This window comes from Falco cherrug, chromosome 20, assembly GCF_023634085.1.
Source record: "Falco cherrug isolate bFalChe1 chromosome 20, bFalChe1.pri, whole genome shotgun sequence".
In the NCBI taxonomy this organism is placed as follows: Eukaryota; Metazoa; Chordata; class Aves; order Falconiformes; family Falconidae; genus Falco; species Falco cherrug.
Window position 1 is genome coordinate 6,135,378 of NC_073716.1, and position 27,888 is coordinate 6,163,265.

Below are 27,888 nucleotides of genomic sequence, written 5' to 3' on the forward strand. Positions count from 1 at the left end.
GCGGGGCGGGGCGGGGCGGAGCGGGAGTTTCAACGGCGGCGGCGCGGCGCTGTGAGGGCGCCATGGTGGGCCCAGCCGCCCCCCGGCCTCTCCGTGGAAAGTCCTTCTACCTCGACCTGCCGAGCGGGCGGAGCGCACGGGAGCTGGCGGAGGTCATCGGGCACCTCGGCGGGGTGAGCGGCCGGGACACCCCCCACACCCTCACCGGGGCCCCAGGCCCGAGATCCTGAGGGCTTTCAAGTTACCTACTGCCCTGTTCTGTGCGGAGCTGTTTGTCCCACCTCTTCGCTTGCTACTGTATTTTGCTGAAATGTGTTCTGTTCTCTGGTGAATAGAGCTTTTCCATGCTGATGCATGATGTCCAGGGTCTTTTTCTCAGCTATTGTTGTTCGGTGGTTTTTGTTTTTTTTTTTTTCCTGAAACGCTTGAGAAGTAGATAATGGTAGACAAGAGTCATGGAAGTCTCAATCCGAAGGTGCTGGGGACTATTTGCAGTGTATCTCTAGGTTGTACGCTGTCAGTACATCATAGGTTCTCCTTTTGGGAGACAGCAGTAAGGAATGGAAGAAGGAACTGTTTGTAGAGATGAGTACTTTCAGCAGCCCCTTAAGTGTGTGTGGCCTTAAGCCAAAGGCAGTAGTTCTTCTGAGCTGAAACAGTCCTGCTAAAGAGTTGAACAGTTTCAGAGCTGCTCTAGTTTGTCTCTTGCTGCAGGTGACCGAAAGCTTCCTAAGCAAAGAAGTCAACTATGTAGTTTCCAGCAATAAAGAAGCTAAACGAGACAAAGCCAGGACTTGGACTGAGAAGCGGAGCAGCGTAACTTCAGAAGATGCAAAAGCCATGAGCCCAACACCTTCTGTCCCCAAAGGGAACCGTACCAGACCTCACCAGAAGCCACCAGACACTGTAAGAGCTATAAAGGTTTAGGCTACCTCAAAGTTTGGCCGAAGGGATCTGTAAAGTAGAACCAGAGAAGTGTTGGAAGGTAAATTTGTTCCTGCTCTGAGCGAATATGTTGCATGTTTAGGGCTTTCTTTTCCCTCCTGGTCTGGCTGTCCGTATTTGTACCCATGTTCCTTGTGTTTGTGTATCACTGTCCATTCAAATGTGTGTGCCACAGCTTTGAGCTGGTAAACCAGCATATCTGCTCAAATGGCAGAGGAGATGGAGGGCTTGGCTGGCTTCCCAGCAGAATGGGGAATCGTCCCGCTGCAGAAATGTGTCTGGAAAAGCAGAGAAATGTAGACAAGATAAAGCTGTTGCAGGCTTTGGATGCATGCTCCCAGACACAGGCAGGGCAAGGCCACTGTAACTTGGGAGAAGATCTACGAGGGCAGCTTGCAAGAAGGGATTTCTCTATGTCCTATTCGCCCTGCCAGAGGTGGGCTTTCTGGTCAGTGGTGCTTGTGGCCAAAACTCTTAACATCCTGTGTTGAACGCTGGTGTCTGCTGGAAGCTGTGACTGGGGAGAGCCTACTACCCCAGTCTAGGCTGTGGGCACTTCTACTAGCTGGATCCTGACCACCTGCAGGTGGAAAGCCTGAGCTGATGCCAGGGGTTTCACTCAATCACTCATGATGTTTGTTCCCCTGCCCTTGCTCACAGCACTATCCGCTTGCCTTACAAATAATTTAACCTATTTGCTGAAATCACTGGCTTGCAAATAAGACTTTGTTCCCAGGAAGGACTAGCAAGAGTGTTCCTAACCCCTGCCAGCAGCTGGGATGTGGCAGGTAGAATTTCTGAGCTAAGCTGCTGTTTCCTCTTGGCTCTGGGGTATTCACTGCTGTTCAATAGAAGCCAAGCCTTGGCTGAATGGCTGCTTAGTGTAGATCTAATGGGCACCTCTGCAGTTTGCACTCCCTGGAGATGCTGCTGTCTTTGAGATAAAGTCTTGGTCAGCTTCTTGTCCCCGGCAGAGACCAGGTATCACTAGAAATCACTCTTACTGGACAGCCACACTGTCCTCAGCTTGCCACTGCCTGGTAGATTTTTGCTTGAATGTAGTACTTTGCTTCTTTTTCTGCAGGCACTGATCAGCAGGGGAAAGGAACTGCTGCAGAAGGCCATGAAGAATCAGGTGAGCGGCATGTGGATGGACTTTTCTCTAGCTGGGTATATTCAAAGTACTGCTGAGCAGTGCGGAACCAGTGCCAGCCACTTCTCTAGAGCCCCCGCCCTGCTGAAGGAAGCAGGTTCTTGGGCTGGTGAAGGTACAAAGCAGTTACTTGTGGCCCGCAGAATATTGTGCAGTGCTCCTGGTCACTGTTCTTCATGCAGCCATGTCATCCATCCATGTTAGTACTTCTAAGGCCTGCCCCAGGTATCTGGGTGCTCAACACAAGAGAATTATTAACACAAGACCCGTTGTTAAATGAATTTTTAGCCTAGAAAGAGCTAAAGCCGTACAGCTGGGGAAAAGGCCCCCCTGTGGTCCTTTCACTGGTAGCAAAAGTGGCCAAAAGAATCTCAGTGCCCACTTAGAAGCTTATGCTATAGCAGGAATTAAAAAATTGACCTAGAGGCTACTGTTAATTTGGGATAGATAAAGCATGAGTTCAAACCTTTTCAGCTGTGCCCTGATTTTAATAACAGCTACGCAACTGAGCAACAGGAAAATCTCTCTAAACTAGATTTAGAGCTGCATGTGCTCACACAGCCGTCTCTGCTTTGAGCTGTACCTTGCCAAACCTCTCTGTACAGGACACCTGCAGTGGCAGCAGTATCCTCGCCAACGCTCGCATGTGGGGAGTCCGGATCTTGCACGTGGATGGTATCCTTCCCTGTAAGCTGAAATCCCGCTGTTGGTAATTAGTGATTTTTGAGACAGGTGGAGCAGAAGCAATGTAGGCCAGCGTGGTATGGCAGAAGGAAGAAATTGCAAGCAATATTCAGTACTTGGCTGATGCCATCCTGGCCATGGCTACCTAGGTCTGCCCTTCGAAAACCAGATTAACTTGTATGTATAGAACCGGCTACTGTTGCATTTACAGTAGCAAGCACTGAGTATGTTGTAATATGCTGAAGCCGTAAGATTATAAAATGTTAATAGCTTGATCAGTGCATAGATTTGTTCCAAAAAGACCATTTTTGCTAATTGACTGGGAAGCACAGATCATGATAATGGCAGGATCTGGTTGTTTTTAATTAGGAAGTGCTGATGTTTGAGGGGCTATGCTGGAAGGCACTTCCTGTCTCAGTGATGAATGGGAAGGGGATGACAGGAAAGACAGATGGTGAAACTCTGATACTAATATTAGGTCTGGAGTAAAAGGTTCCTTAGTGTCCAGTGACAGTGGCACACAGCTGTGGCTGAGCTTGTCTGGGTGCATGATGGAGGCAGCCACAGCCCGTACGTGTTCCTAAGCAGCCAGCTCTGCTGAACCGCAGCGGTGTGGCAAGCCTGTCAGGGCTTGCAAATGTCAGGGTCTGGTCTGCATGCTGCAAAGTTCCTAACAGCATCTCATTTCTGCAGAGACATAAAGCCAGCCTTTGGCTGTGCTAAAGAGCAAAACCGGACGCCATCCCTCAAAGCACTCCTCCTTGGCTGCTTCTTGGGCAAATTAACCATGTAGTGGCGATGCTCTGCCGGGTGATGGTGGGCTTAGGCGCTGTGCTTTTCCCTGGTGCGGGTGAGTGGAGGTAGCTGCAGCTGGTGGAGGGGAAACAGCTCACCATCTCTTGTTGAGCTATGGCTCTTTGACATCTCTCCTGTGCAGAAATGTTGTCATATGCTCAACAGCTGCTGCGTGCCATCTCGGGAGCAAGGAAACAATGCCAGAAGACAGAGGTAACAGATTGAACTCCAGCCAATTTGAGGTGCTCGGGATTCCTCGGTAGCTCTAAGCAACGCTTTTAGCTCCTCTAGTGCTAATGGGCTAGTAAGTGGGGTGATCTCCTAGGTTTTCATGCAACACTGAGCAATCTGGTGCTTCTGTTTATTGATGGAGATGACAAAATGAAAAGAATTTTTCCTTTTATAAAGTGGGGGTAAAACCAGGTGAGAATGGGGCAGCTGTTATCAACACCTGTAGCACAACCGATACAGATTTTGACTTGTATGGGACTAAGGGTAAAGCAGATCATATGGGGCAAGTACACTGGCTTTTTGAAGGATTTCTTTTTAGTGCATTGGATGGTCAGTGAAAAGGTAGGGCATAAGATCAGAGAGTGGCAGCCTGTACATCGTATTTATACTAATTCTAGGTAACTTGGGAGGCAAAATATCAGGGGGAGGTGATAGTCTGTGATGTAGGAGCTCTGAAGTGGTGGGTGAGACTGCTGCAATCTTGCTTTGCTGCTCTGGGATCAGTAATTACAGTTCTGCCTGTGCTGGCTCCCATACTAAATATGTCACTTTTTCTTTTAGGCAAAATGCCTTGCATCTGCATCAAAAATTCACAAAGGTAGGCCTGAAAGTTGTGCTCCTATTTACACTTAGATGCAGAGCTGCTTGAAGAAGCCTCATTCAGAATTTGAAAATCTGTCTGAAACTTCAGCAATCCAAAAGATGCCAACTGTTAAGGCAATTTCTCTTGAATGGGTTTTGTAACTCCTTGTCCGAGTCTAGTTGCAGGCTGCCAATACAGCTGAGGATATTATGCATTTGGTTTCAGACAATGTTTTTTAAAGTCCCATAAACCCTTTATAGCGCAGCTCCCAGAATCCTGAGGCACCTGAGAACTGTGCTGCTGGCACCGCATGTCGAATCCACTGGCTGAAGTTTCAAAGAATAATGCATCCTACAGAGGAGAGCATGTTCCTCACAACCCACTCACTTCTGTTAGGCTGAAATGTACTGCTGAGACACCAATCTAGGGATAACACTTCCAAAGCAGGAGCGGGGAGAAACAGATTCTCATCTGCAATTAGACAAGAGCCAATTGTGGTACCAAGATTGGCACCAGTGACGTAAGTTAATTTGTGACTTGTTTGACTGCTTGTCGGAGAGTGAACGCTCAGTAATACCTCAGAGCAGACTTCAGCCTGGATTGTGTGTGTGACACTTGAAAGATCGTTTCCCAGTTTGGGGGGAAAGGTGGTAGAAAAAAAGGCTCGAAAAGCTGTCGGATAAGGCAGATAATCTGCTGCAAGCTCAGAGCTCTTTGTGTGGCACACTCTGAACCCTGCCTGGGGACTTGTGGTAACAGCTGAACCATTTGTCACTGTTCAGCACTCTGCCATAAGAGCTCAGGACCTGTGCACCAGTCTGAGTTTTATCTAGGGCCCTACACATGGCCTTGCTTTCAGAAGTGCTAAGCATTTGGCAGAATTTACATGGAAAAATTGATCCTGTACTTAAATAGCTACTTTAGCGACGTAACAGCACATTTGATGCAAGCTCAGGATAAGGCTTGAGCAGCTAACTGGCGAGGACAAATGGAATCAGCCTTTCTGGAGGTTGAGGTTAAAATTTCTTTGAAGAAAATAGCATTGCGTGCCAGGATCGCAAGAAAACAAAACACCTCACCCTGCAGAGGCAGTAAGAGGCATTAAGAGGTTTGGTTTCAGGGTCAGGCAGATGCCCTGTGGGAATACCTTGATGTTTGTTTGTTTCTTAACTGGACCTGTACGCAGATTTCCAGGCTGAGTGTAATGTTATCACTTGTGAGCTGAACATACCTGTGAGACAGGAAGGACGTGGTAGCCTCTTCTCCAAGCCTGGCTCTGAAAACCTTTTCCCTGAATGCACTTCTGAGACTTTCTTCTGCTCCCTTAACATATATTATGCCTCTGTGGGAAGCATAGCTGCTGCTTGCCCTCCTCAGGGACCAAGCGAAGGCCAGATGCTGTTTTTTAGTAGTGTTCTCATGCCAGGCTTGGCTATGCAGCATGTTGGTTTGTCTCCAGCAGCTCTTACTGCTTTGACTTAACCGTCCTAGGCTAAGCCATTCTGAACTCCAAGCTGTTGTGTAAAGGTAAATGGAGAAAAAAAGGTGCTGGAAGGGTTGATAGGGAGCCCTGTGCTTGTGCAACTGCTGCTGCAGTCTTTCTTATGAGCGGCACGTTGCATTGAAGGGTGTGTGACAGTTCTCCAATTCTGACTCAGATCCTAAGGCTTGGGGTGAGGCTGCTGACTGGTAAGACTGAGTAGACATTAAGGATGCAAGAGGCTTAGCTGGATGTTCTTTCAAAGGTGGAAACGCTCCATGGTTGGGCTGCCTCTAGGGTTTGGTCACCCTACTGAATACTTTGGGGGCGAGGGCTGTTGTAGGTTACTCAAAGAGCTGTTTTGGCTACACTTGGCCATCATTTTGGGATTCACAGGTGTCAGAAGTACTGATGAGCTTGGTTCTGTAGCCCAGTTCTGTTGGGGAATGAATGAATAAATAGGGGAATTTGGCCAGGGCAACTTCTAACAAGCTTGCTTTCTAGCAGGAAAATTGAAGCCCCCTTTTCTGAAGGTTGAAGACCAGAGCAGGTAAATGAGGTCTTCCTAAATATCATACCTTAACCTCAGGGGCTCCCAGGGAGGGAATTCTTTACTAGTTTTATTTGCAGTGAATATTCTGGCCACAAGGCAGACTGTGGCTGCTTTGAAGACCCTGTTACACGCTGGGAAGCTGACACCCTCATAGAGGGAGGCAAATGGAGTTTAGAGAAACAGTCTAGGTGGCTCATATGTTGGGGGAGGGGAAGGTGTTAGATGAGACTTGACAACAGTTTACTTCCTTGCTTGGGTTCCATTTGTGATCCTGAGCAGGTCACTTAATCTGCTTGAGCCCTCTGAACTGAGGAAAGAGATTGAAACACATGAGGTCAGGGCCTGTAACTTGATTACAGCATTCAGCACAAGGGGATCTGATATATGTGGTGTTTCTAACAACTCTGTAACCCTAACAGTATCCAGAGTGCCAATTAATTATTCTGAAGGCAACATTTAAGTCGCCTGCAAAGTCAAACGTTAGGTTTTACGTGCTGCACGCAATAAAGCATGAAGGGAGATGTGGTCTGGGAACCAAAAGCTTTCTGTGCTGCTGTGTAGCTGAAAGTGCTGCACTGGTGGCTGCTACCATGTCTTGGGGGCAAAAGGTGGTTTTTTTGCTGAGAAGGCAAACCTTCCTTCTGTCCAAAACATGCCCCCCCATCAGTGTAGTTACTGAGGATCAGGTTTAGTACTTCCAGTGAGAAATGGAAAACCTCTGGGACAGCAATGGGCAGTATCTCATCATAAGTGAGATGGCACCTCGAGCTCCTCTGGGGGAGGGACAGTTCCCTAACCACACTATCATTGCCAGAAGTTTGATGTCCTGATCTGCTGCTTTCAGGCAATTCCGGCCCTTCCATCAACAGTTCAAAAGCTTTCCTGACCTGAACTTCCTAGCATCCAAAAGCTCCAGCCCATTTGAGACTCTGAAAAGCCTCTCCAATTCTTGCAGAGCCAGGTAGGTTGTAGCTCCTTCTGTGCAAGCTTTTAACCTGACTGCCCTGCTAACTGCTGACCTTGCTGGTTCCTGGGATCTAGAGAACCACTTGTCTTCTGGACAGGGGCAAAAGGAGCCCTGTTCTGGGTCAAACAGCTGTTGCTCAAAGGCAGCACGGCCTCCCTGGCCGTTATGCAGGCAGCTGAGCACCTGCTGATGCTGTCAAGTGAGGGCAGGGAAGATCTTTACTGTTACCTTGCAGGGGTGTGGAAGGCTGTCCCGTGCGCAGCGAAGGGGAGAAGAGCCCCCAGTCCACACCGGTCACTGTGCCAAAGAAAAAGAAGGGATTTTGTGAGTGCTGCCAAGAGACATTTGAAGAGCTGCAGAAGGTAAAGGTTCCCCTGGGACCTGTTTCCTTGCAAAAGTTATGGGGGCCACTCCACAGCATCATTAATCACGTCATGCCTGTTTTCAGTACTAACTCCTTTTGGAAGGAAGGCAGATTGCTGTATGTACAGCCCTTACGGTATCTAGACAGATCAGCCTCGTAGATGAAAGCCATGATATATCTGTGCTCTGACCTCCTGGTCTGGGCAAACAATGGTTTTGAAGGTTACAGCATGCCATGCACATCTCTGGGGCTAGGAGAGCCTCGAGGATCATCCTGTTACCTAATCTGTAGGGTGGGAAGCCCATTCCACAGCAGTCACGGGGCCACAGGATGATTAAAAAGGTGGGAAGAGGATTTTTGTCTTGTGGAAGATGTGGCTTGCAGAGCCCAGCCTTTTGTGACAGACAGTGCCGATTTGGAGTCAGCGTTTTTACTAGCTGCTGGGGAGAGCTGTAGGCTGTTGTTAGATAGAGACACAACCTCCTCATCAGCAGGTGTCTATGGGAACAGAATGCTCACTGTAAGCAACTGGGGGTAACGGCATTGCCTATGTTTCCCAAATCTGTTCCCAAACAACCTATCTGGTGAAAAGGCTGTTTGCCCTCTTGCCTGTTAGGCTGTGGGAACCAGCTCTAACTGCAGATTTCCCTCCTGTGAAAGGATAAGTGTTGCTAAAAAGGCTTCTGCCACCTTCCAGCATCTCCAGAGCCCCCAGCACAAGCGGTTTGCACTGGACGACTCGCAGTACACCCCTGTGGATCGTGTAATCTCGCAGCTCACTAACAACTTTGTGGAACAGTCAGCCAAGTAAGTCTTTGTGAATCTGATAATTCCTGGAGCTGAAAAGCAGCGTGGTGCCACGTGGCATGCTCGCAGGAGCAGGGTCTGGGTCCCCACGCTGCCGTGGTGCTTCTCCCTAGCTTGTGCCCTGTGCCAGGGAATTGGGCAGCAGGGAGCAGAGGGCCGCAGCTGACTGCAGGGCACACCTGGAACCTGCCAAGCAAAGTTTAGACAAGCCGTGGGATATCTCGTGTTTCTGTGGCTTCCCTGCTTCAGGAAACTCTCCGTGCACTTCTAGTGTCCCTTAAACTAGAAAGGGCAACTAAGCCCATCTCTTCTGTCCCCGTGCCTGATGCGAACCCCACTGCTCTGTAGCACTCCTGTGCCTGTGCCCTGGGCTGTTGAGAAGGCCAAGAGATCCCTTGTGCTGCCTGCCTTCTCTGCCAGCAGCAGTATCACTGTTTGCTGAGCCTCACCGGTCTAAAATTTCTTACTGCCTCCTGAGCAAGGACTTCAAACACCCTGCGCTGCAGAAAACACTTTGTCTCACTGGGGCGGGGGGAGGGGGGGGTGTTGCTAGGCCTAGAGTGAGCATTAACTGATGGTTCTTCTCAGGGTGCCTTGGTCCTACCTGACAGATGAATGCTTAGTGCCTGAAGCACAGGTTACTGGAGGAATTGAGATGCTGACAGCAGAGCTGGGAAACGAAAGGGAGCAGCCTGAGCAGCGTGCTGTGGAACTGTTAATTGACATGGAACGTGGCCTGAAGACTGAGGGATGTTCCCCTTGCCTGCCTAGGGACAGGGCCAGTATTCCCAGAGAAGGAGAGGGTTTGTCAAGGAGCTGCTCTGTGGGGCTGCCTGTTGGAGCAGGACTCGCCCGAGGGGTCTGTGCTGCGTGTGGCTCTGCAGAGCAGCCTGTGGTGCAGGATATAGATTTGGGCTTGGCCCCTGACCTGGCCTGGGGGACTCTCGTAGCAGCCCCTCCTGTTGGAGAGGCAATTGCTTCTTCATCTGAACCTCAGGAACAGCGAGTGCATGAATCTGTTGGCCATCTCCCACAAGCGCTGCCTGTCTCCAGGAAACGCCAGCTTTCCTCTAGGCAGAGCACCCAGATGGGAAAGAAGCCCAGGCTGGAGCAGGGTGGTGGCCTCTCTCCATGTAAGCAGACAAACCCAGTGGTTGGTGGGACGGGTGGACAGGGTGCAGGACAGATGTCAGAGCCAGGCTTACCCAGTGTGATGGAGGCTGGCAGCTTGCCTCTCAGCGCACAGCTCTCCAGCAGAGCTCGTAGCTCCCTTGGTTTGGACCTGTGCCTGTGCGAGAGCCCTGGGGACCCTGCATTGTGGCTAGGTTCCCTTGAAGCTGTGTCTGTGGGTTTTGATCCCACAGAGGCTGCTGCAGCCAGCACTGTCGGCAAGCATGGCTGGAGCGGAGTGAACGTGAATTCCCAAGGGAAGCATCTCAGAGGGAAGAATGAAAACGCACGCAGAAATGTGGATAGTCCTGATCTGGAGAACACAACGAACAAGACCGGGTGTCCTACTGGCTGGTTAACCTCCCCAAAACTGCCTGTGGCTGAAGCCAGATGTTGATGCTTGCTCTGTGTCAGAGCAGCAGAAAAAATAGCACATGAACCACCTGACCTCCCAGGCTACAGCAAAGAGCAGGTTCCATGCCCTGGATCCCTTCAGCCTTTTCTACATAATGCAGGGGCTGATCACCACTTCAGCAAAAGTTCTTCTGAGGCAGACTGGGATGTCCAGCTGCTCTCCACACTGACGGGTGTCCAGGACAGCAGGATTCAGTCTGTGGACAGGGACTTGCTCCAAAGGATGCATATCAATGTGAGGGACAGTGGGTACGAGTCTCAGCTCTGCTCAGTTCTGAAGCAGAAGTCAGAGCTTGCCTGAGCCGGCAAAGAGGACTGGAACTGCTGCACAGAGACCAAAGGAGCCTCTGTCCCTGTATTTCAGTCCTTTTTTGGCAGCTGGACTAGCTGAAACCACCTCCTGGCTGTTCTCTGGCCCCTTAGCGGGAGCTGTGAAATGTCTGGAAAGGGATTTACCAAGCCCCCCTCCCTGTCAGGGCCAGGAGGCCCAGCTGAAAGCTGGAGTGAGGACTGTCTGCAGGAGGTGGGCTCCGGACACTGCGGACAAACCCGGGCAGCTCTCCCGTTGGGAGCTGACGGGTGGTACGGTGGGTTCAGCATCCTTGGCTGGGATCTTCCCTCCTCTCTGCTGGCAATGTTTAGAGCTGGCGGCTTCCTTTAGCTCCTCACTGGGCTGATGACTGGACGGTCTCTCTGGAAATACCTCTTCAGCAGGAATATGCTCTTTGCCCTTCCAGACTGAGAGCATGGCCTGCTCTTCCCCTCACCCAGTTCTCAGAGGTGCAAAGACATAGCAGAGGAGGGCCGTGGGGGTGAGGTCTGTGTTATTCATGTCCATGTGGTTTGGGGTTTTGTGGGATGGATGTTTGTAACTGGTACTAAATTGTTTGGGGTTTTTTTTTAACAAACTTTGAAATAAAATGGAAGATGAGCTCCTACTCTGCTGTGCAGTGGGTAAAACGTGTCTGCTGGCCTAAGCACAGCTAACTTGAAGTTGCGTGAAATGTCCATCTACTGATCGGAGGTGGCTGGACAGAAACCTTGCTGGAAGGGATCTGGGGGTGATGGTGGCCACCAGGCTGAATGCAGGGCAGCAGCGGTGCTGGTCATTTAAGATCACCCCATACGTAGCTTACCCTAGGAACACGGTCAGCAGGCTGCAGAAGCTGATGTAGCCAGCACAGGGGCAGCTGTGTGTGGGGTGGCCGCAGGAAAGAAGGATGCAGAGAAACTGGAGAGCAGTTGTTAGGAGACTATTGACATTTCCTGGGCACGCAGCCAGGGAGAGGCCGGAGCCGGGCTGGGCTTGTCTTGCCAAGAGGAGTTTCTGGAGTATGTAAAAGCAGCCTGTGACTTCTTGAAGGGCAGCTCCAAGTAGGATGGAGCCAACCTTTCAGTGATGCCCTAGCCCTGAGCTCGGGCTTCCAAGGTGCAGGTTGGGAAAAGGAAAGGCTCGCTGCCCAGGAAGGTCGGACAGCCCTGGGCCAGGCACCCAGAGGAGCGGGGTCTGCCTGTCCTTGGCGGTGTTCAAGCCCTGAGTGAAGGACAAACCACCCCGCCTTCACTGAAGCCTGAAGTGAAGCCCTGCTGAGCTGAATCATTTTCCAGTGCAACAGCCAAACTCCAGCTCTTCTTTACCTACTGAAGAAGCTCTACAGGGTATGAAGGGCTGAGCGAAGCCGCTGCAGGAGCTTAACCGCGCCAGGCACCGGCTCTGCCATGGGCATGTAGCTGCTTGCTGTCCCAGCTGGAGGGTAATCCCTGGAAGAGATAGAAATGGGCTTGGTGCACTGGTCGGCCAACATCTTGATGTGCGCAGTCTTCTGGAGGCAGAGACCAGCTCTGTGCCCCTTGGACAGCAAAGAGGGGTGACTTGGCTTGCAGGGTCCCTCCAGATCATTGTTGGATGTGACCAAAACTCAAGGGGGTCCGTTGTCCCCTGCAGAGACTGGGCTACCTTGCAGCAGCGTTGCTCAGCGGAGGAGGCAGTGAGCTTCCCTGGGGTGTTAGCAGAGGTGGCGTTGGGAGATCAGCTGCGAGGTGACAGTGGCGGTCCTTCACTGAGCACGGCCCTTCTGTGGAGGGGAGGGGGAGCCCTGGTTGCTGCCTACCCCCCTCCTAATGTTGACCAGTGACCTACATGATGGGGGTTCCTGGTCTCGGGGACTGTGGGAGCTGCTTTGTGGACCCTCAAGTTCCATTCAGGCCTTGGGTCAGATGTTCTTGCTGGAGATACACTTGCTGTCACCTGGTGTACACCCCCTTCCTGCAAAGCACCAGTCCCCTTTGTCACTGTGGTCCTGAGGAGGAGCAGAGTGCTGGGAGAGGCTGTCACCCATGGGCTGGCAACCTCACAGACCCCCCTGAGATACAATGCAGATGCTGGATCAGCTCCGTTGTGCTTGATGCCGCAGGTTCCTCACTTCAGTGTTGCGTTTGTGGCTAATTATTGCCCGGAGGAGGATGAAGGCCTGAGGGCAGCAGGTCACAGGGCTGAAGCCCTGCCCGCCCGCTAAGCTTGGGCTTCGTGGGAGTGAGCCGCGGGGCTGCTGTGCCGCTCGGCAGCGGGGAACTGCCACAGCGTGGCCAAGGAGACGATCAGTGTTTCCCGAAGCCTGTTCCCCTGCGCAGCTGTCTGACAAAACCAGCGTGGGAGACTCTTCCCCACACACGTGTGTGCCAGCCCCCGTGCACATGGGGTGCGGGGATGCTGCGGGGGTGGATGTGAGCCCCCCAACCTGAGTGTGACACCACAGCAGCATCTCTCTGCTAGAGCCTGCCGTGCTCCATCCCTGAGCTGCTGCAGGTTTCGGTTCGTTAAGGCTCTGCAAAGCGCTGATAATGACGAGGTGAGCTGCACAGCTGGGGGAGGGGAGAGGGCAGGGGCTTAGCCCCCTCCCTGCTCCCTGACCTCAGGAGTGTCCCTGTCCTGCCTTACCTTCCCCCTCTAAGTGCTTCTGCCCCCCACTTTTTCACAGAAGTGATGAAAACCAACGTGGCCACTGTTAATGAGGGTGTCAAGGTGGTTTTTGGCAGGGAGGGGGCCTGTTACACCGCTGTGACACCACTTTAAACAACCAACTTACTGGCAAGGCAAGCCTGGTGTGGTGCTTTCACCGGCAGCTTGGAGCTGCAGAGCTGGCACTGGGGGTACCCAAAGGCTTTTGTCACCAAGTGGGTATGTGAGTCCCCAGGGGAGAAGGGGGCGGGCACCCGGGTCCCAAGGAAGGCTCTTCCAAAAGAAGGGGGGGGGTCCACGGGGAGGGACACACACAACCCCCCGCCGTGTTGCTCCCTGATGCCCCGTGGGGTTGGGAGGTGGCACACGAGGGAATCCTTTCCCTGGGTTCATCGAGGCTGTGGGAGGTGCTGGGAGGAGGAATCGGGTGCAATGATGCCCCTGGGAGGTGTAGGGAGCCCCCCTGGATGCTGGCTGCGCCAGGAACGGGGCTGGAACCTGATCACAGGTGGCACAGGAGAGGGTTTAGCTGGAGCAGTAGCGCAAAATGCGTCCAAAAAGGTTTAAATGTGGGATGAGTTGTCCTGGGAAAGGATGAGGGATGCAAACTGGGGGTTCAGGACCCTTGGTTTGGTGTTTCTGGGGGGTCCAGGGCCTTCCTGGGGCAGTGGCCTCTGGGCTGAGCTGGGGGCACCGAAGTGCCTGAATTCCCCTGCCACTCTGGGGCACTCTGGTGGCTCAGCCATGCCCCTTGTCCGCCAGCTGAAGGTAGGCAGGGGCTGCCGCGAGACCCCCAGGGAGCAGGGGCTTGGGGCTGGTGATCTCCAGGCGTCCCTGTCCCACCCCGGCCACATCTCTGCGATGGAGGGATGAGTCCCTCCCATGCTGGTGGGAGCATCCGTTGCCTTGGGGCTCATAGCCCCCCTGTGCCCCCCAGGACAGTCCCTCCCATGGGTGCCTGTGGCTGTGCTGCATCCCTCCACGGGGCTGAGCATCACCCTCCTGTGGTGCTGTACCCCCCCTATACCACAGCTGCAATAAACAGGAGTTTATTGGGGGTTTTCTCTCCCAAAAACTGTTGTTATCCCCTGGCGGGGAATGTGGCCTTGCAGCACCCCCCAAAACGGGGGCAGCGCTGGGGGGTCCTTGTTCCTGGTACTCCCTGAGGGTTATGCCCGGCTGTGGGTGGGGACCCCCCAGCACCCTCCCACTGGTGACAGACCAGGAACTGCTTCCACAGTGTTGGTGTCTTCCCCCAGCACCCAGAGCTGGGGTCCCGCAGCCGACACCAGCACCATCTGGGTACCGGGGCCCAGTTAGGGGACTCAGTACCAGCCGTGGGGAGCTTGCTACTGTTTGGGGGTCTTCAGTCCTACCTGGGGGCTCTGGTACTGGTTGGAGACATGGTACTGGTGAGAGCCTGGTACCAGCTGGGAGCACCAGTACTGGTTGGGCACCCCCGGAGTGGGCTGGGGGCTCTGGTGCTAGCAATGGACCAGTTAGGGCCTCGGGACCAGCCAGGGGGGCTTGGCACAGGCTGGGGAGCTTCAGTCCCGGCTGGGGGCCCAGTGCTGGTGTGGGAGGGTTTGGTACTGGCTGGGGGGTGATACCTGGGGGGGAGGGGTGGGGTGGTGTCTGGTACTGGCTGAGGAGTCCAGTCCTGGGGGAGGGGGGGTGTGTGTGTCCAGTACTGATGATCCTATACTGACTGGGGGGGGGGGTGTCTGGTACTGGCTGGGGGGGGGCAGTACTGGTGTGAGGGGTCCTGAACAGGCTGAGGGGGGCAGTACTGTTGGGGGTTCCTGTATGGGTTGGAGGGAGGGAGGGGGTGCTCTGGTACTGGTTTGGGGTGGGGGAGGCAGTGGTCTGGTACTGGCTGGCGGGTCCAGTCCTTGGCGGGGCATCCAGTACTGGTGGTCCTGTACTGACTGGGGGTGGTCTGGTACCGGCTGGGGGGGGGGGGGGGGGCAGTACCCAGTACTGGTGGGGGGGTGGTCTGGCGCGGTCCGGGGAGTCCCGTCCTCAGAAGGGGGGTCCAGTACTGGTGGCCCTCTGCTGACTTGGGGCGGGGGGGGGGCTCCGGTACCGCGTGGGGCCGGGGGTGATGCCGGCCGGGGGCTCCGGTACTGCAATGCCGCGGTGGTGCCAGCGGCGCTGCGGCAGCCGGGGCGGGGGGGGCGGCGGGGCCCTGGCGGGGCGGGGCGGCCCCGGGGCGGGCGCTGCCGGTGCCGCTGCCGGTGCCGGGGCCGGGGGCGGCGGGGCCCGGTGCCGTGCGCGCGTGCAGGGGGCGGGGGCGGCGCTCCCGGCCCGGCGGCCGCTGCCTGCCCGGCCCGCGGCGGAGCGTCGGGCGGGACGGTCCCCGGCTCCGCGGGCCCGGCGCGGATTATGAGGGAGCCATGAGCCCGCTGCGGGGCTGGCTGCTGGCCGCGCTGCTCTCGCTCACCCCGCGGGCAGGTAGGTCCCGCTCCCCGCACCGGGCCCCGCTCCCCGGCCCCGCTCCCCGCACCGGGCCCCGCTCCCCGGCCCCGCTCCCCGCACCGGGCTCCGCACCCCGCACCCGCTCTCCGCTCCCCGCACCCGCTCTCCGCTCCCCGGCCCCGCTCCCCGGCCCCGCTCCGGCCCCGCCGCCGCTGCGGCTTTTTCGCTGCATCGACACATTTTTCCGCAGCGCCGCCCCGCAGCGCCCCGGGAGGGGCCGGGCCCTCCATCCCCCCCGGCCCCGCACCTGCCGCCCCGCAGCCCGGCCCCGGGGTGTCCCCGAGGGAGGTGTCCCCATGGCGGCCCCCCCCCCGTGTCCCCTGCGTGTCCCCGCGGGAGGTGTCCTCAGAGCGGCTCCTCTGTCCCCTGGGTGTCCCTCCAGGAGGTGTCCCCATCACGCCCCGACCCCTGTCCCCTGGGTGTCTCCTCCGAGGGCCCCCCCAGCCCTCCCGTCCCCTTGGTGTCCCCTCGGGGGTGCCACTGTAGAGGCCTTCCCTGTCCCCTGGACATACCCTTAGGAGGTGTCCCTAGCCGGGCCCCCCTGTCCCCTAGGCGTCCCCTCCAGGATGCGCACCTGTGCCCAGACACCCCCCGCCAGGTACAACGGCGTTGCTGGGGGTCCCCCACGTCCCCTGCCCCCCCCTCTGGGATGCATCACTTTACCACGACCCATGGGCGTCCCCTCTAGGACATGCCACTGCCCCGAGCTTCCCCTCCCGGGTACATCCCCATCCTGGTCCCCACATGTCCCCTGGGCACCCACCCCCCCAGCCCATGCTCCCTGGGTGTCCCTTCCTGGCCACAGCACCATGCCTGGGTGCCCCCCACCATGTCTGTCAGACTGGGACACATCCCATACCCACCCTCTGTGTCCCCTGGGCATCCCATCTAGGACACGCGTGGCCCCCTCGGGATGCAGTGCCACACTTTGTTCCACCCAGACCACATCCCAGCCCCCTGCCGTGTCCCCAGCCCTCCCTGGGCCACCGTGACCGGCTGCGCTGGCCCACAGGTCCCACCGCGCTGCAGCGGCGGCTGCCCCGGGCCGCATGGCCGGAGGGGCGGGTGGTTTCCCAGGTCACCCACCCCAGCAGGCTGGTGGGGCAGAGCGCGGGGGGAGAAGTCCAGAAGCATCAGCTGGACACCAGGGTCAGGAATGAGCCTAGAGGAGCAGGAGGAGGAGGAGGCCCTGTAAGTGAACTGCAGTTCCCCCATCCGCTCTCTTTCTGGGGTCCCTGGGCGGGTGGCAAGGTCCCTTGGTGGGTGGCAAGGTCCCTGGTGGGTGGTGGGATCCCCCAGCAGCTGCTGTCGCTGGCCTGGCTGCACCCTGGCACACGTGTGACCACCGGCATCATCCTCAGCTGGAGCCTTCATCCCTCCCTGGGGATCGCACCCGGCGTGTGCCGCCATGGCCGCGGGGTGTGGGTGCTGGGGGAGGTGAAATGGGAGCGGGCAGGCGGCGGCGGCGGCGGCAGTAGCGGCAGTACCGGCGGCAGTAGCGGCAGTACCGGCGGCAGTAGCGGCAGTACCGGCGGCAGCAGCGGCAGTACCGGCGGCAGCGGCAGCGGCCAGGGCTCCTGCAGAGTGAATGGGCTCATGGCTCCCGCTCCCGGCCACGTGGGAGCCGCCCCGCGCGTCTCACCCGGAGCCTCCCGGGGACCGGCACACGGGTCCCACCCGGGGCTGGGGGGGGCTTGGGGGGGGGCGATGCCGTCGACCCCCGCCCCGGCCGGGAGGAAGGCGGAACGAATTGCCGCAGCCGCCGCAAAGCGGGTTTAAAACCGGTAAAGGCACCGGGCGCCAGGGGATTGGGGGTGTAAAGCCGGGGCGTGGCGGGGGGTATCATGAGGAGGAAGATGATGATGATGATGATGATGAGGAGGAGGAGGAGGAGGAGGAGGATGACGGAGCGGCTGCGCATCCTGGGGAATCTGGGTCTGAGTCCCGGCGGCAGCAGCAGAGCCCCGCTCCCGGGGAAGTTGCGCGGTGGCCAAGGGGCCGGCGGGGCCCCCAGGGAGGGGTGGGCTCCTCCGTGCACGCCCTGCGAAGCCCCCAGGGGATCCTCCCCCATGCCGGGGCTCGGCGGCTGCGCCTGCCGCGGAACTGGGTCAGCGCAGGGGGGAGGCACGGCCGGGGCCGAGGGGGGGCGGAGGGGGGGATGCTCCGGCAGCACTCACCCAAACGCGGCTCCGAGGTGGTGGGTGCGGGATGGGGGCCCTCCCCACGCTGCAGGAGCGATGATTTTGGGGCAAACCCCAGCGTTTCCCTTTATTTTTAACCCCCAAAAATTCCACATGAAATGCCCCTTTACAGGCTGCGTATTTGGCTTGGGGTTTTTAATTATTATATTAATTTTTTTCGGGGGGGGGGGGGGGCGGGGGGCGGGTGGTGGTGTTGGCTCCGGCTGTCTTGCAGGGGCTGCACCTGGCACGAGTGAGCTTCGTGGTGCGTGCCTTCGGCTCGGCCTTCACCCTCGACCTCCAGCTGAACCAGTGAGCAGCCCCCAGGGGTCCTGGTGGGGCTGGGTGGCACCCGTTGTGGGGCTGGGGGCACCCGTTGTGGGGCTGGGGGCACCCGTTGTGGGGCTGGGGGCACCCACTGTGGGGCTGGGGGCACCCACTGTGGGGCTGCTGCTGCCGCCCAGCAGTAGGGAAGGGGTGGAGAGGCTGCGGGTGCTCGGGGACACGGGGCGGGCTGTGTGGAGCTGTCCCAGCTCCTGTGCCGGGGCGGCTCGTGGGGTGCCAGCACCCTCCCAGACTGGGGGGTCCCACACCAGGGTGATGCCGCATGGATGGGTGGTGAGCGGGTGCATGATGAGGGTACTGCCGGCAGGGCCACGGCTGCTGCCGTCTCCCTCCTTCTCCTACTCTTCCTCCCCACCGCCGCGGCCTCACCCCCCGCCTGCTCCTGGCAGCCACCTCCTCGCCTCCCACTACGTGGAGCGGCACATCGGCGCGGGCAGCAACGGCAGCCACAGCATGGTAAGCTGCGCGCCACGCCGGGCTGGGCCACACGGATCACACCGCGCCAATGCATGTCACGTCATGCCCAGGTCACACCATATCACACCAACCTGTGCCGTGCTGTGCCAGGTCACAACCGTATCACACCATGCCAATCCGTGCCGTGCTGTGTCACGCTGTATCACACCGCGCCAACCTGTCCCGTGCAGTACCAGGTCACGCTGTATCACACCGTGCCCATCCGTGCTGTGCTGTGCCGGGTCACGCTGGATCACACCGTGCTAACCTGTGCCGTGCCGTGCCAGGCCAGCTCTGGGGTCACAGTGGCAGATTTGTAAATCCAGCAGAGGCCCAGGAGCCGCCACCGGCCACTCAACATCTCCACCTGGGTGGTCTTGGGATGCCCCCCTGGCTCTGGGGTGCCCAGCCATGCATCGGGGGTGCTGCCCCGGTGGGTGACGTGCACCTCACGTGGGTGCTGGTGCTGGGTGATGCCCAGGGTGCTTTGCCACGTGCTGCCAGCCTCACCTGGGGCAGCGGTGGGTGTCCCCGCGGGTGCCATGGGTGCCAGGTGTACCCTGGGATGCCAGGCAGCGAACCCCAGAGCCATCGGCCTGGAGATGCTGCCGAGGGGGGCAGCTGTCTGCACAGCACCGGGCAGGATGGGACCCAAGGGCAGGGGCCGGGTCTGGCCAGCTCCGACACCTCTCCTGGCTCCGGCAGGGCACGGGGGAGCACTGCTACTACCAGGGCCGGATCCGGGGGCAGCCCCACTCCTTCGTGGCTCTCTCCAGCTGTCAGGGCCTGCAGTGAGTACCCCCCACCGCCGGGTGGGCCAAAAGGGGGGCTGGGGGGGGTCTGCACCCCTCTGCGCCCTGTCACCTCCCTCTTTCTTTACAGTGGGGTCTTCTATGACGGCAAAGCCACCTACCTGATCGAGCCCCAGGTGGGCGCCGAGCACGGGCAGGTGAGTGGTGGCAGCAGGACCAGCCACGTGCCTGCCTCAGTTTCTCCACTGCAGTGTTACGGGTCTGGCTACAGCCTAGGGGACACAGGGACGTGGCAGTCCCCCCTCCACACTGTCACAGCCCTATGTGGCCGTGACACTCGTCTCCCTGTGGCAGGGCCTTCGACCACACATTGTCCAGCGTGTACCCAGCTGCACGCGACCAGGTGAGCCTTTGCGCGGAGCTGGAGCTCATCCCCGAGGCCTGGTGATGGTGGCCACGGTGGCCATCATGGCTTCACGTCCTGTGCCCCACCAGCTCTGTCCCTTCCTTCCAGGCTGCCTCTTCCCTGTGCTGAACCCGCGCAGTGCAGGCGGGTTACCAAAGCTGCGGCAGCGGCGGCAGGTGAGCAGGGACAGTGGGGGACCTGGGGCAGGAGACAAGTGACATGGGGCAGGGGACAAGGATGCTTGACCCCAGCTGGTCCCCAGCTGGTGGCTCAGCCTCGCTGGGGTGGCCACTTGCCCATGGCATGGCTCTGCCACGGGTGCAGCCCAGCTCGCTCGTGGGGACAGGTGTTTGCAGGGTGCTGCTCCTCAGGGATGCCCTGGGGTCCCACTGGCAACACCAGAGGGGATCCCCAAGCTCCCCCAGGCAGCTTTTCCCTCTCCACGCACCCCAGACATCCCTTGTGGGCAGCCACTAAGGGGGACAACCCGCCTGTGGTGGGGCTCGGAGGGCAAATGCTGCCGGGGCCAGCTCAGCCGTGGGCTCCCGTGGCAGGTACGCCGAGCCCAGCACACCGTTCACAGCGAGACCAAGTACATCGAGCTGGCGGTGGTGAACGACCATCAGCTGGTGAGCCGGGGGGAGGGGGGGTCGGGGGCTGGTGGGGTGGGCTGGAGGGTTGAGGTGCCCCCCCCTGCCCAACCTGGCCCCTGGTGCCCCCCAGTTCCTGCAGCTCCGCAAGTCCGTGGTTCTCACCAGCAACTTTGCCAAGTCCGTGGTCAACCTGGCTGACATGGTGAGAGAGGGTCCGGGGGGGGTGGGGGGAGTGTCCCGGCCACCCGGTGGCTTTGTTGGGGGGGTGGTGGGTGGGGGGGGGGGTGTTGACCCCCAGGGGGTTTATCCCTGGAGGGTGTGGTTGTCCCCAGTGCCTGGTGGGTCTGTCCCCAGGGGTTTGTCCCTGGTGGCTTTGTCTCCTGGGGGTGGGTTTCATTCCCAGGGGGTTTGTCCCTGGTGGGTCAGTCCGGGGTCTGTCCCTGGGGAGTTGGTCCTCAGCACCTGGGAGGTTGGCTCCTCGGGGATTTGTCCCCAGGGGTTTCATCTACAGCATGTGGTGGGTTTGTCCTACTGGTGGTTTGTCCCTGGGTGAATTGTCCCAGGGGGGCTGTGCCCCGCTCTGGGGCTGGCTGGGTGGGTGGTGGTGGTGTAATTTGTCCCCAGGGAGTTTTTCGCCAGGGGTTCATCCCTGGTGGCTTTGTCCCTGGGAGGGTTGTCCCTGGCTGGGATTGTCCCTGACAGCTGATGGGTTTGTCCTAGCCAGGGCTTTCATCCCCAGTGCCATCCCCTCGTTGTCCCTTCATCCCCGCAGATCTACAAGGAGCAGCTCAACACGCGCATCGTGCTGGTGGCCATGGAGACATGGGCCTCGGAGGACCGGATCCAGATGGGGGAGGATTCCCTGGAGACCCTGAACGAGTTCGTGAAGTACCGGCGCGAGGGGCCGGCAGAGCAGAGTGACACCGTCCACCTCTTCTCGTGAGTGCCGCGTCCACGTCACCTCCCCGGGGCCAGGGGCTGCTGCTGCCTGTCCCCACCATCCTCACCGTCCTCTGCCTTGCAGGGGTCGCACATTTCAGAGCAGCCGCAGCGGCACCGCCTTCGTGGGGGGCATCTGCTCACCCGCCCGTGCGGGGGGGGTCAACGAGGTGAGTGCGGCGAGACCCCCATGAGAGCGGGCTGGGGGTCAGGGGGGTCCCTCTGGTGACTCCCCCATCCCTCCCGCGCAGTACGGCAACGTGGCCGCCATGGCAGTGACACTGGCGCAGACACTGGGGCAGAACGTGGGCATGATGTGGAATAAGCACCGCATGGCTGCAGGTACCCGCTGTCCCCCCGGGAGCGGGATGGGGACAGTGCGGGGGACACCCCCTGGTGCCACCAAGCTGGCGGTGGGACAGCCCACGCTCCCAGCCCCTCTCCTCTCCTCCCAGGGGACTGCCGGTGTCCGGACTCGTGGCTGGGCTGCATCATGGAGGACACAGGGTGGGTGCCTGCTCAGGGTGGCACTGCCACCATCCCCTGCATGCCCCGTGTCACTGCTCCCAGCGGGGGAGGGGGGGGGTCCTGCCCCATTTGGGTGCCAGGCGGGTGGCACGGGGGGGTGATGGTGGCCCCTGCCCTGCAGGTACTACCTCCCCCGCAAGTTCTCCCGCTGCAGCATCGACGAGTACAACCAGTTCCTGCAGGACGGCGGTGGCAGCTGCCTCTTCAACAAACCCCTGAAGGTAACGGGGCCCCCCAGCCCCCCCGACCCTGAGGCAGCTGTCGCAGGGGGGGCACAATGCTCTGGGGGCAGCTCCGAGGGTCCCCTGGGACTCACGGTCTCCCCCAGCCCCTGCCATGTCCAAGGTAACAGCACCAGCACTGACCCCTGTGTCCCCGGTGGGGGCCAGAGCCGGACCCTTGCGCTCGGCAGCAGCAAGCGAGCGGTCTGGGCGTCCTGCCGTTCCCTGGGGACACGATGCCCTTTTTGGGGGGCTCGTGGCAGCACCCAGCTGGGGGCTCCCCCAGCATCTCTCATGTGTGTGTCGTGTCCTTCTCCTTGGTCCCGGCAGCTCCTGGACCCTCCAGAGTGTGGCAATGGCTTCGTGGAGGCGGGCGAGGAGTGCGACTGCGGCTCGCTGGCGGTGAGCGGGGACCGGGCTCTGCTCGCCACGGTCGTGCTGGGGCCACCGGCATTGCCGGGTGGCTGATACGCTGTGGCTGTGGCTGCTGTCCCAGCAGGAGTGCGCCAAGAGCGGGGGAAACTGCTGCAAGAAGTGCACGCTGACCCACGACGCCATGTGCAGCGACGGGCTCTGCTGCAAAGGCTGCAAGGTCCGGGGCTGGGGGGTCTGGAGCTGGCGTCCCACGGGGCCGGATTCGGTGGGCTGCTGGGGGTCCCATGCCACAGGCTCCTGATGTGGCGGCTTCATCCCCTGGGTGCAGTACGAGCCACGTGGCGTGTCCTGCCGGGAGGCCGTGAACGAATGTGACATCCCTGAGAGCTGCACCGGGGACTCCAGCCAGGTGAGCCGGGCTGGGGTGGACACGGCGCGACATGTAGCGGGGCCACGCGGCATCACCCATCCTCTTCTCCGTGTACCCCCAGTGTCCGCCCAACCTCCACAAGCTGGATGGCTACTTCTGTGAAAACGAGCAGGTGAGTCCGGCGCAGCGGGACGTGGCCATGGTGTCAGGCATGTCCCCGTGGGCTCCAGCATCCTGGCGCTTGCGCAAGCTGGCGGCTGCGGCCGTGGCTGAGCCACGCAGCGGGGTGAGCCGGCTCCCGTGGCTCCCCTGCGAGCCAGGGCTGCGGTCCCTGTGCCGTGTGCCTTCCACGCGTGTGGCCGTGGACCCGTATCCCACAAGACTTCCCAAGCATCCACAGCTGCAGCCTGTGCTGACTCGCCCGTGGCGATGGGTCGTGCGAACCCTCCGTGCGCACACGTGCGGGGGTCCCTGTGCCCCAACACCGTCCCGTGGCTGCATGCATGCACACGTGGCTCCCCGGACCCTGTGCCACGTGAACCTGCCCATGCAGGTGGTCCTGGGGCCAAGCACGCACGTGGGGGGGTGCCATCGTCCTTGCAGCACCCCCATGGCCGCCCACACGTGCATGAGCCCCCCCTGCAGCCCCGACCCCTCTCCCTGCTTCCCAGGGACGATGCTACGGTGGGCGCTGCAAGACAAGAGACCGGCAGTGCAACGCGTTGTGGGGCCATGGTAAGTGTCAGCCCTGGGGTGGCTTTGCTAGGGGCGGGGAGGGGGGACAGCAGGTGATGAGCGAGTGACATTTTTTCCCAGGCTCGGCTGAGCGCTTCTGCTATGAGAAGCTCAATGTGGAGGGGACGGAGAGGGGCAACTGCGGGCACGAGGGTCTGGGCTGGATGCAGTGCAACAAGCAGTGAGTGAGCCGTGTCCTGCGTCCCCTCACGGGTGCCACCTGCCCACACCAGTGATGCCACTGGTGCCTTGCAGGGATGTTCTCTGCGGCTTCCTCCTCTGCGCCAACATCTCGGGTGCGCCCCGGCTGGGTGAGCTCAGCGGCGAGATCACCACCACCACCTTCTTCCACCAAAACCGCTACGTGGACTGCAGGTGGGTGCCACCGCTGTGGGGACAGGGATGTCCGGGGGGGGTCCCAGTGTCACCTGCTCTCGCCATCCTGGTGCAGGGGAGGCCACGTGCAGCTGGTGGACGGCTCGGACCTGAGCTACGTGGAGGACGGGACGCCCTGCGGCCCCGGCATGCTGTGTCTCGACCGCAAATGCCTTCCAGCCACCGCCTTTAACTTCAGCTCCTGCCCCGGCAGCTGGGATGGGAAGATCTGCTTCGACCACGGGGTGAGGGACATGGAGGGGGACAAATGGGACCTCAGGGGGGTGCCACAGCGGTGGGCAGGGTGACACTGTCCCCTCACAGGTTTGCAGCAATGAGGGCAAGTGCATCTGCCGGGCCGAGTGGACAGGGAAGGACTGCAGCGTCTACGACCCCATCCCTGAGCCAAAGCCGACGGGAGAGACTGAACGATACAAGGGTCCGTGCACCCCGCGGGGTGGGGGGGGGGTGGGGGTGCTCCCCACATCCCTGCCACCCCCCGTCCCCACCGGCGGGGGTGTCCTGCTTTGTTCCCAGCCACCCCCAGGGTGTCCCCCCCACCCTGGTGCCGCAGCTCAGCTGGGCACAGCTGGCTCTCGCCCCCTCCCCGGTCCCCAGGGCACTAGCGCTGCCCTGGGGCTGTGTCCCCTCCCCACTGATGTGTGTCGATGTCCCCTCCTCCCTGTCCCCTCTGTCACAGGTCCCAGTGGCACCAATATCATTATCGGCTCCATCGCGGGGGCCGTGCTGGTGGCTGCCATCGTCCTAGGGGGGACAGGCTGGGGATTTAAGTAAGCAGCCACTGCATGGCTCGTCCCCCCCCGCTGCTGTCACCAGCCACGTCCCCCCTGCTCACCATCACTGCGCCAGGGCCAGCCCCAACGCTCCTGGGGACACCCGTGGGTGGGGGCACTGCCAGTCTCCCCCCCGCTGGGCATCACTTGTGCTGTGGTCCCCTGCGGGCTGGGGCTGCCTGGTTCCTGTGTCCCTGCCTCGTCCCTTGTCCCCAGCCCCTGCCTGCTGTCCTGGCCCTGCCTGCCCTGCCTGCACGTGGCGCTGGGGGTTCACTGTCACCCTGGCCCCTCACTCAGTCCTGGCCATGTCCGTCCCTGAGCATGGGGTACTGGGGTGGGGGCTGTGTCGGTGGCCCCTGTGCGTGTGCTGCTGCCTGGCACTGGGACACATCTGCTGCCTGTGGGACCAGGGACACTGCAGGCGGGTGACACTGGGGAGGACGGCAGGGACACAGGGGTGGCACTAACTCTCCTCTCTTCTCCCCCCTGCCACCCCCCAAGGAACATCCGCCGAGGAAGGTACGACCCGGCGCAGCAGGGAGTGTAACTGCCCCCCCCCCCCCCCTCGTCTCCTCCTCGTCACCGTTAATGTCACCATCACCGTCCGGCAGCCTGACAGCGTGGGAGCCCCCCGGCCGGGCCCGTCTGTCCATGTCGCTGTGTGTCCGGCCGTGCTGTCTCCATCTCTGTGCCCCTCACAGCTGAAAAGAGACAGCGGCTGGGGGGGGCCTGGCAGCAGCCCCCCCCGGTGCTAGCTCTATTCAGCTCAGTGTCCCCCCGTGTGTCCCCACCGTGTCACAGCCCCACACTAAACGCACCCCACTTCTGTGTTGCAGGTCCGGGGGGGCCTGAGCAGGGCTGCGCTGCCCCACACACCCTCCCCAGCACCTCATTAACAGCAATTCAATGGGGCACCGCTGCTGAGAGCCCGGCTGAGGAGGAAAGCTGGGGGGGGCACCCGGGACCACCCCCCCCGACCCCCACCGCACCACCACGAATGTACACAGCCCCCAGCCCCGACCCTGGGGCTGGCAGTACTCCCAGCACTGGGATGAATGTACCTGCAGGGGTGAGCGGGGACACCCCCCCCCTCAGCCCCACATCCCCCCCTCTGACCCCCATCAGCATCTTCCGGCTTGGGGGCCTGGGTCCTCCAAACAGCAAGCCAGTATAGCCCAGAATGAGGCCAGTACACCCCAGCACCAGGCCAGCACCCCTCCCCAGTGCAGGGCCTGGGAGCCATGTCCCCCCCAGCCCAGACGCCAGGTCTGGGATGGGGTCCATGGGGGCTGGGATGGCACCCCCAGACGTGCCCCCCCCCCCCCCCCCAAGCAGCTCAGCATGTGAGGCATGTCCCCCCCAAACTCCCTCCTGCTCCCAAATCTCATGGCTGTGCCCACCCAGCTGTGGGAGACCAAGGTCCCCAGCACTGGGGACTGTCACCCATGGGTGAGCTCCAAACTGGTGGCACTGGGGTGAGGGGAGTGGGGGACAGGTGACAGCAGGGCCCACCTTGGGTGTCTGGGGTACAGGGTGAGCCCCGGGCTGGTGGCACATGGGGCTGCCTGGGGGGTGTCACCCCAGTTCCACAGCAGGCTGGTGGCACCTGTCCCCTGGTGTCCAGCACCTGCTGGGTGTCCTCATCCCCATGGCAGGTGGGTGGGATGTGTCACCCCATCCCCACGTCACCCTGCATGGGGTGGCTCCATGAGGCCACCCAACCCACAGCACCACAGAGCACCGGGAGCCCACACCAGTCCCTGCAACCACTGATGACGCTGCATCGTGTGGCAACACTCCTGGTGACACTTGGTGGGGGGACAGGGGGGAACAACACTCCATGTCCACAGCAGGTTGGGGGTGGCCCCTTAGTGCCCTCCCTTAACCACCTCTGGGCCCCTTTGCCAAGGGGGTAGAGGGTGACCAAGGATGTCCCCAAGCTCAGCCATGGCTGAGGCATGTGGTGGCCCCCAGCACTGTGTGACAGCCCAGCTGGGCACCCACAGCACCCATGGGTGCCTTGGCTGTGGTGGCACCAGCCAGGACTGGGAGGTGACAGCAGGACAGGGGGTGGGCAGATGTCCCCAGGCTTGGCTTTGGTGGCGGCTTGCCATGTGACCTATCAGCAATGGGCTGGAGAACACAGGACCTGGGGCCACCACCAGCACAGGGGGTCTGGCCCAACCCCCTCACCTCCAGCACTGTCACCACAATGTCCCCACAGCTGTCATGGCCACAGTGCTGGGGTGGTCCCCGCAGCGAGGGGATGCCCCTTGTTTCAGAGTAAGAAGCCGCCATTGTCACTGGGTTTGGGGACATTAATATATATATATATATATATATATAAAAAAAATATTGGGGTTTTTTTTCTTAATGATTTTAATGCTGTAAGGTCAGGCAGTACCACTGGTGCTGCCGCGGACGTGCCAGGGAGGGAGCGCGGCTGGGATGGGGGGTGCACCCAGTGCTTCCAGATCCAAGAGAGCAAACCTTCCCCCTCCCCGGACCCCCTCCCACCCCCAGCAGACCGAGCTGATGGGCCCCATCCCAGCACGTGGCAGCGGACAAGCACACTGGGGGGGTGGTAAACCCCCGCCCCGCCAACTCACCGCCGGCCTCACCGCCATCCTGCACCGCCTCGCTCTGCGCTACCGCCCACAGCTGGGATGGGGCCTGGGGTCATGGGGTGGGGGCTTTGCTGCCCACAGCCGAACACTCGCGCCTCATCTCGCACTCCTGCTTTGCACGCACCGGGGAGCTGCCATCGCCGCTGCCGGAGCTGCCGTTGCCGGAGCCGCCACGTGCTCCTCGCTCGGCCCTGGCTTCAGTCCCCGGGAAGCCTCCTGCAATGTTGCAGAATTTATTTACAATAAAGATTTGGAAAACAATGGGATTTCTGCTTTTCACCAGTGCTGGGGGTGGGAAGCACGGTGCCAGGGTGGCACAAGCCTCCCCAAATTTCATCCACGAGGATGCTCCAGCCCCTGGTCCCCTCCACCTCATCCCACCGATGGCCTCCCCATGTCCCACACTCCCCCCTGGCCCCTCTCCAGTTCATTTCTCAGTCGGGGTTCCCATCGTATGGAGACGATGGCATGTGTCGAGTGCTCCCCCTCTGCGCTTCTGCCCAGCTGGGGACCCTGCCCCACCGCAGGGACACGTGGCTCCCTGTCCCACCACAGAGACGCTCAGTCCTGCGCCTGTCCCAGAGTGAGGACACTGCTCCATCCCTGTCA

General features: G+C 59.9%; 2 protein-coding genes across 11 annotated transcripts; both read left to right on the forward strand.

Annotated features, from left to right (window-relative positions):
* Positions 1 to 28: 28 nt before the first annotated feature.
* Positions 29 to 11,084, forward strand: DBF4B (DBF4 zinc finger B). Of its 8 annotated transcripts, none has more exons than XM_055697664.1 (11): positions 29 to 173; positions 715 to 906; positions 2,030 to 2,080; positions 2,704 to 2,773; positions 3,720 to 3,790; positions 4,370 to 4,406; positions 6,376 to 6,421; positions 7,269 to 7,385; positions 7,627 to 7,753; positions 8,372 to 8,562; positions 9,151 to 11,084. In XM_055697664.1, the coding sequence occupies exons 1-11, from the start codon at positions 63 to 65 to the stop codon at positions 10,127 to 10,129; spliced, it is 1,992 nt and encodes a 663-aa protein (XP_055553639.1). In that variant the 5' UTR covers positions 29 to 62; the 3' UTR covers positions 10,130 to 11,084. The 8 variants fall into 8 exon arrangements, with proteins under 8 accessions (XP_055553639.1, XP_027672147.2, XP_055553640.1 ...); XM_027816346.2 differs by having other exon boundaries at positions 8,453 to 8,562; XM_055697665.1 differs by having other exon boundaries at positions 6,379 to 6,421.
* A 4,248-nt stretch (positions 11,085 to 15,332) lies between these two features.
* On the forward strand, positions 15,333 to 27,540 carry ADAM11 (ADAM metallopeptidase domain 11). Of its 3 annotated transcripts, none has more exons than XM_055697724.1 (26): positions 15,333 to 15,559; positions 16,596 to 16,774; positions 17,999 to 18,075; positions 18,498 to 18,564; positions 19,270 to 19,355; positions 19,447 to 19,513; positions 19,671 to 19,719; positions 19,831 to 19,898; positions 20,277 to 20,351; positions 20,446 to 20,517; positions 21,088 to 21,254; positions 21,340 to 21,424; positions 21,506 to 21,596; positions 21,710 to 21,761; positions 21,904 to 22,003; positions 22,334 to 22,405; positions 22,503 to 22,595; positions 22,707 to 22,787; positions 22,870 to 22,920; positions 23,420 to 23,483; positions 23,565 to 23,664; positions 23,739 to 23,858; positions 23,935 to 24,103; positions 24,183 to 24,297; positions 25,154 to 25,171; positions 25,489 to 27,540. In XM_055697724.1, exons 1-26 carry the CDS (start codon positions 15,502 to 15,504, stop codon positions 25,824 to 25,826), a joined length of 2,514 nt encoding a protein of 837 aa, XP_055553699.1. In that variant the 5' UTR covers positions 15,333 to 15,501; the 3' UTR covers positions 25,827 to 27,540. The 3 variants fall into 3 exon arrangements, with proteins under 3 accessions (XP_055553699.1, XP_055553700.1, XP_055553701.1); XM_055697725.1 differs by lacking the exon at positions 25,489 to 27,540 and adding an exon at positions 24,559 to 24,649 and having other exon boundaries at positions 15,334 to 15,559; positions 25,154 to 25,335; XM_055697726.1 differs by lacking the exon at positions 15,333 to 15,559 and having other exon boundaries at positions 16,738 to 16,774; positions 18,416 to 18,564.
* Positions 27,541 to 27,888: the final 348 nt, after the last annotated feature.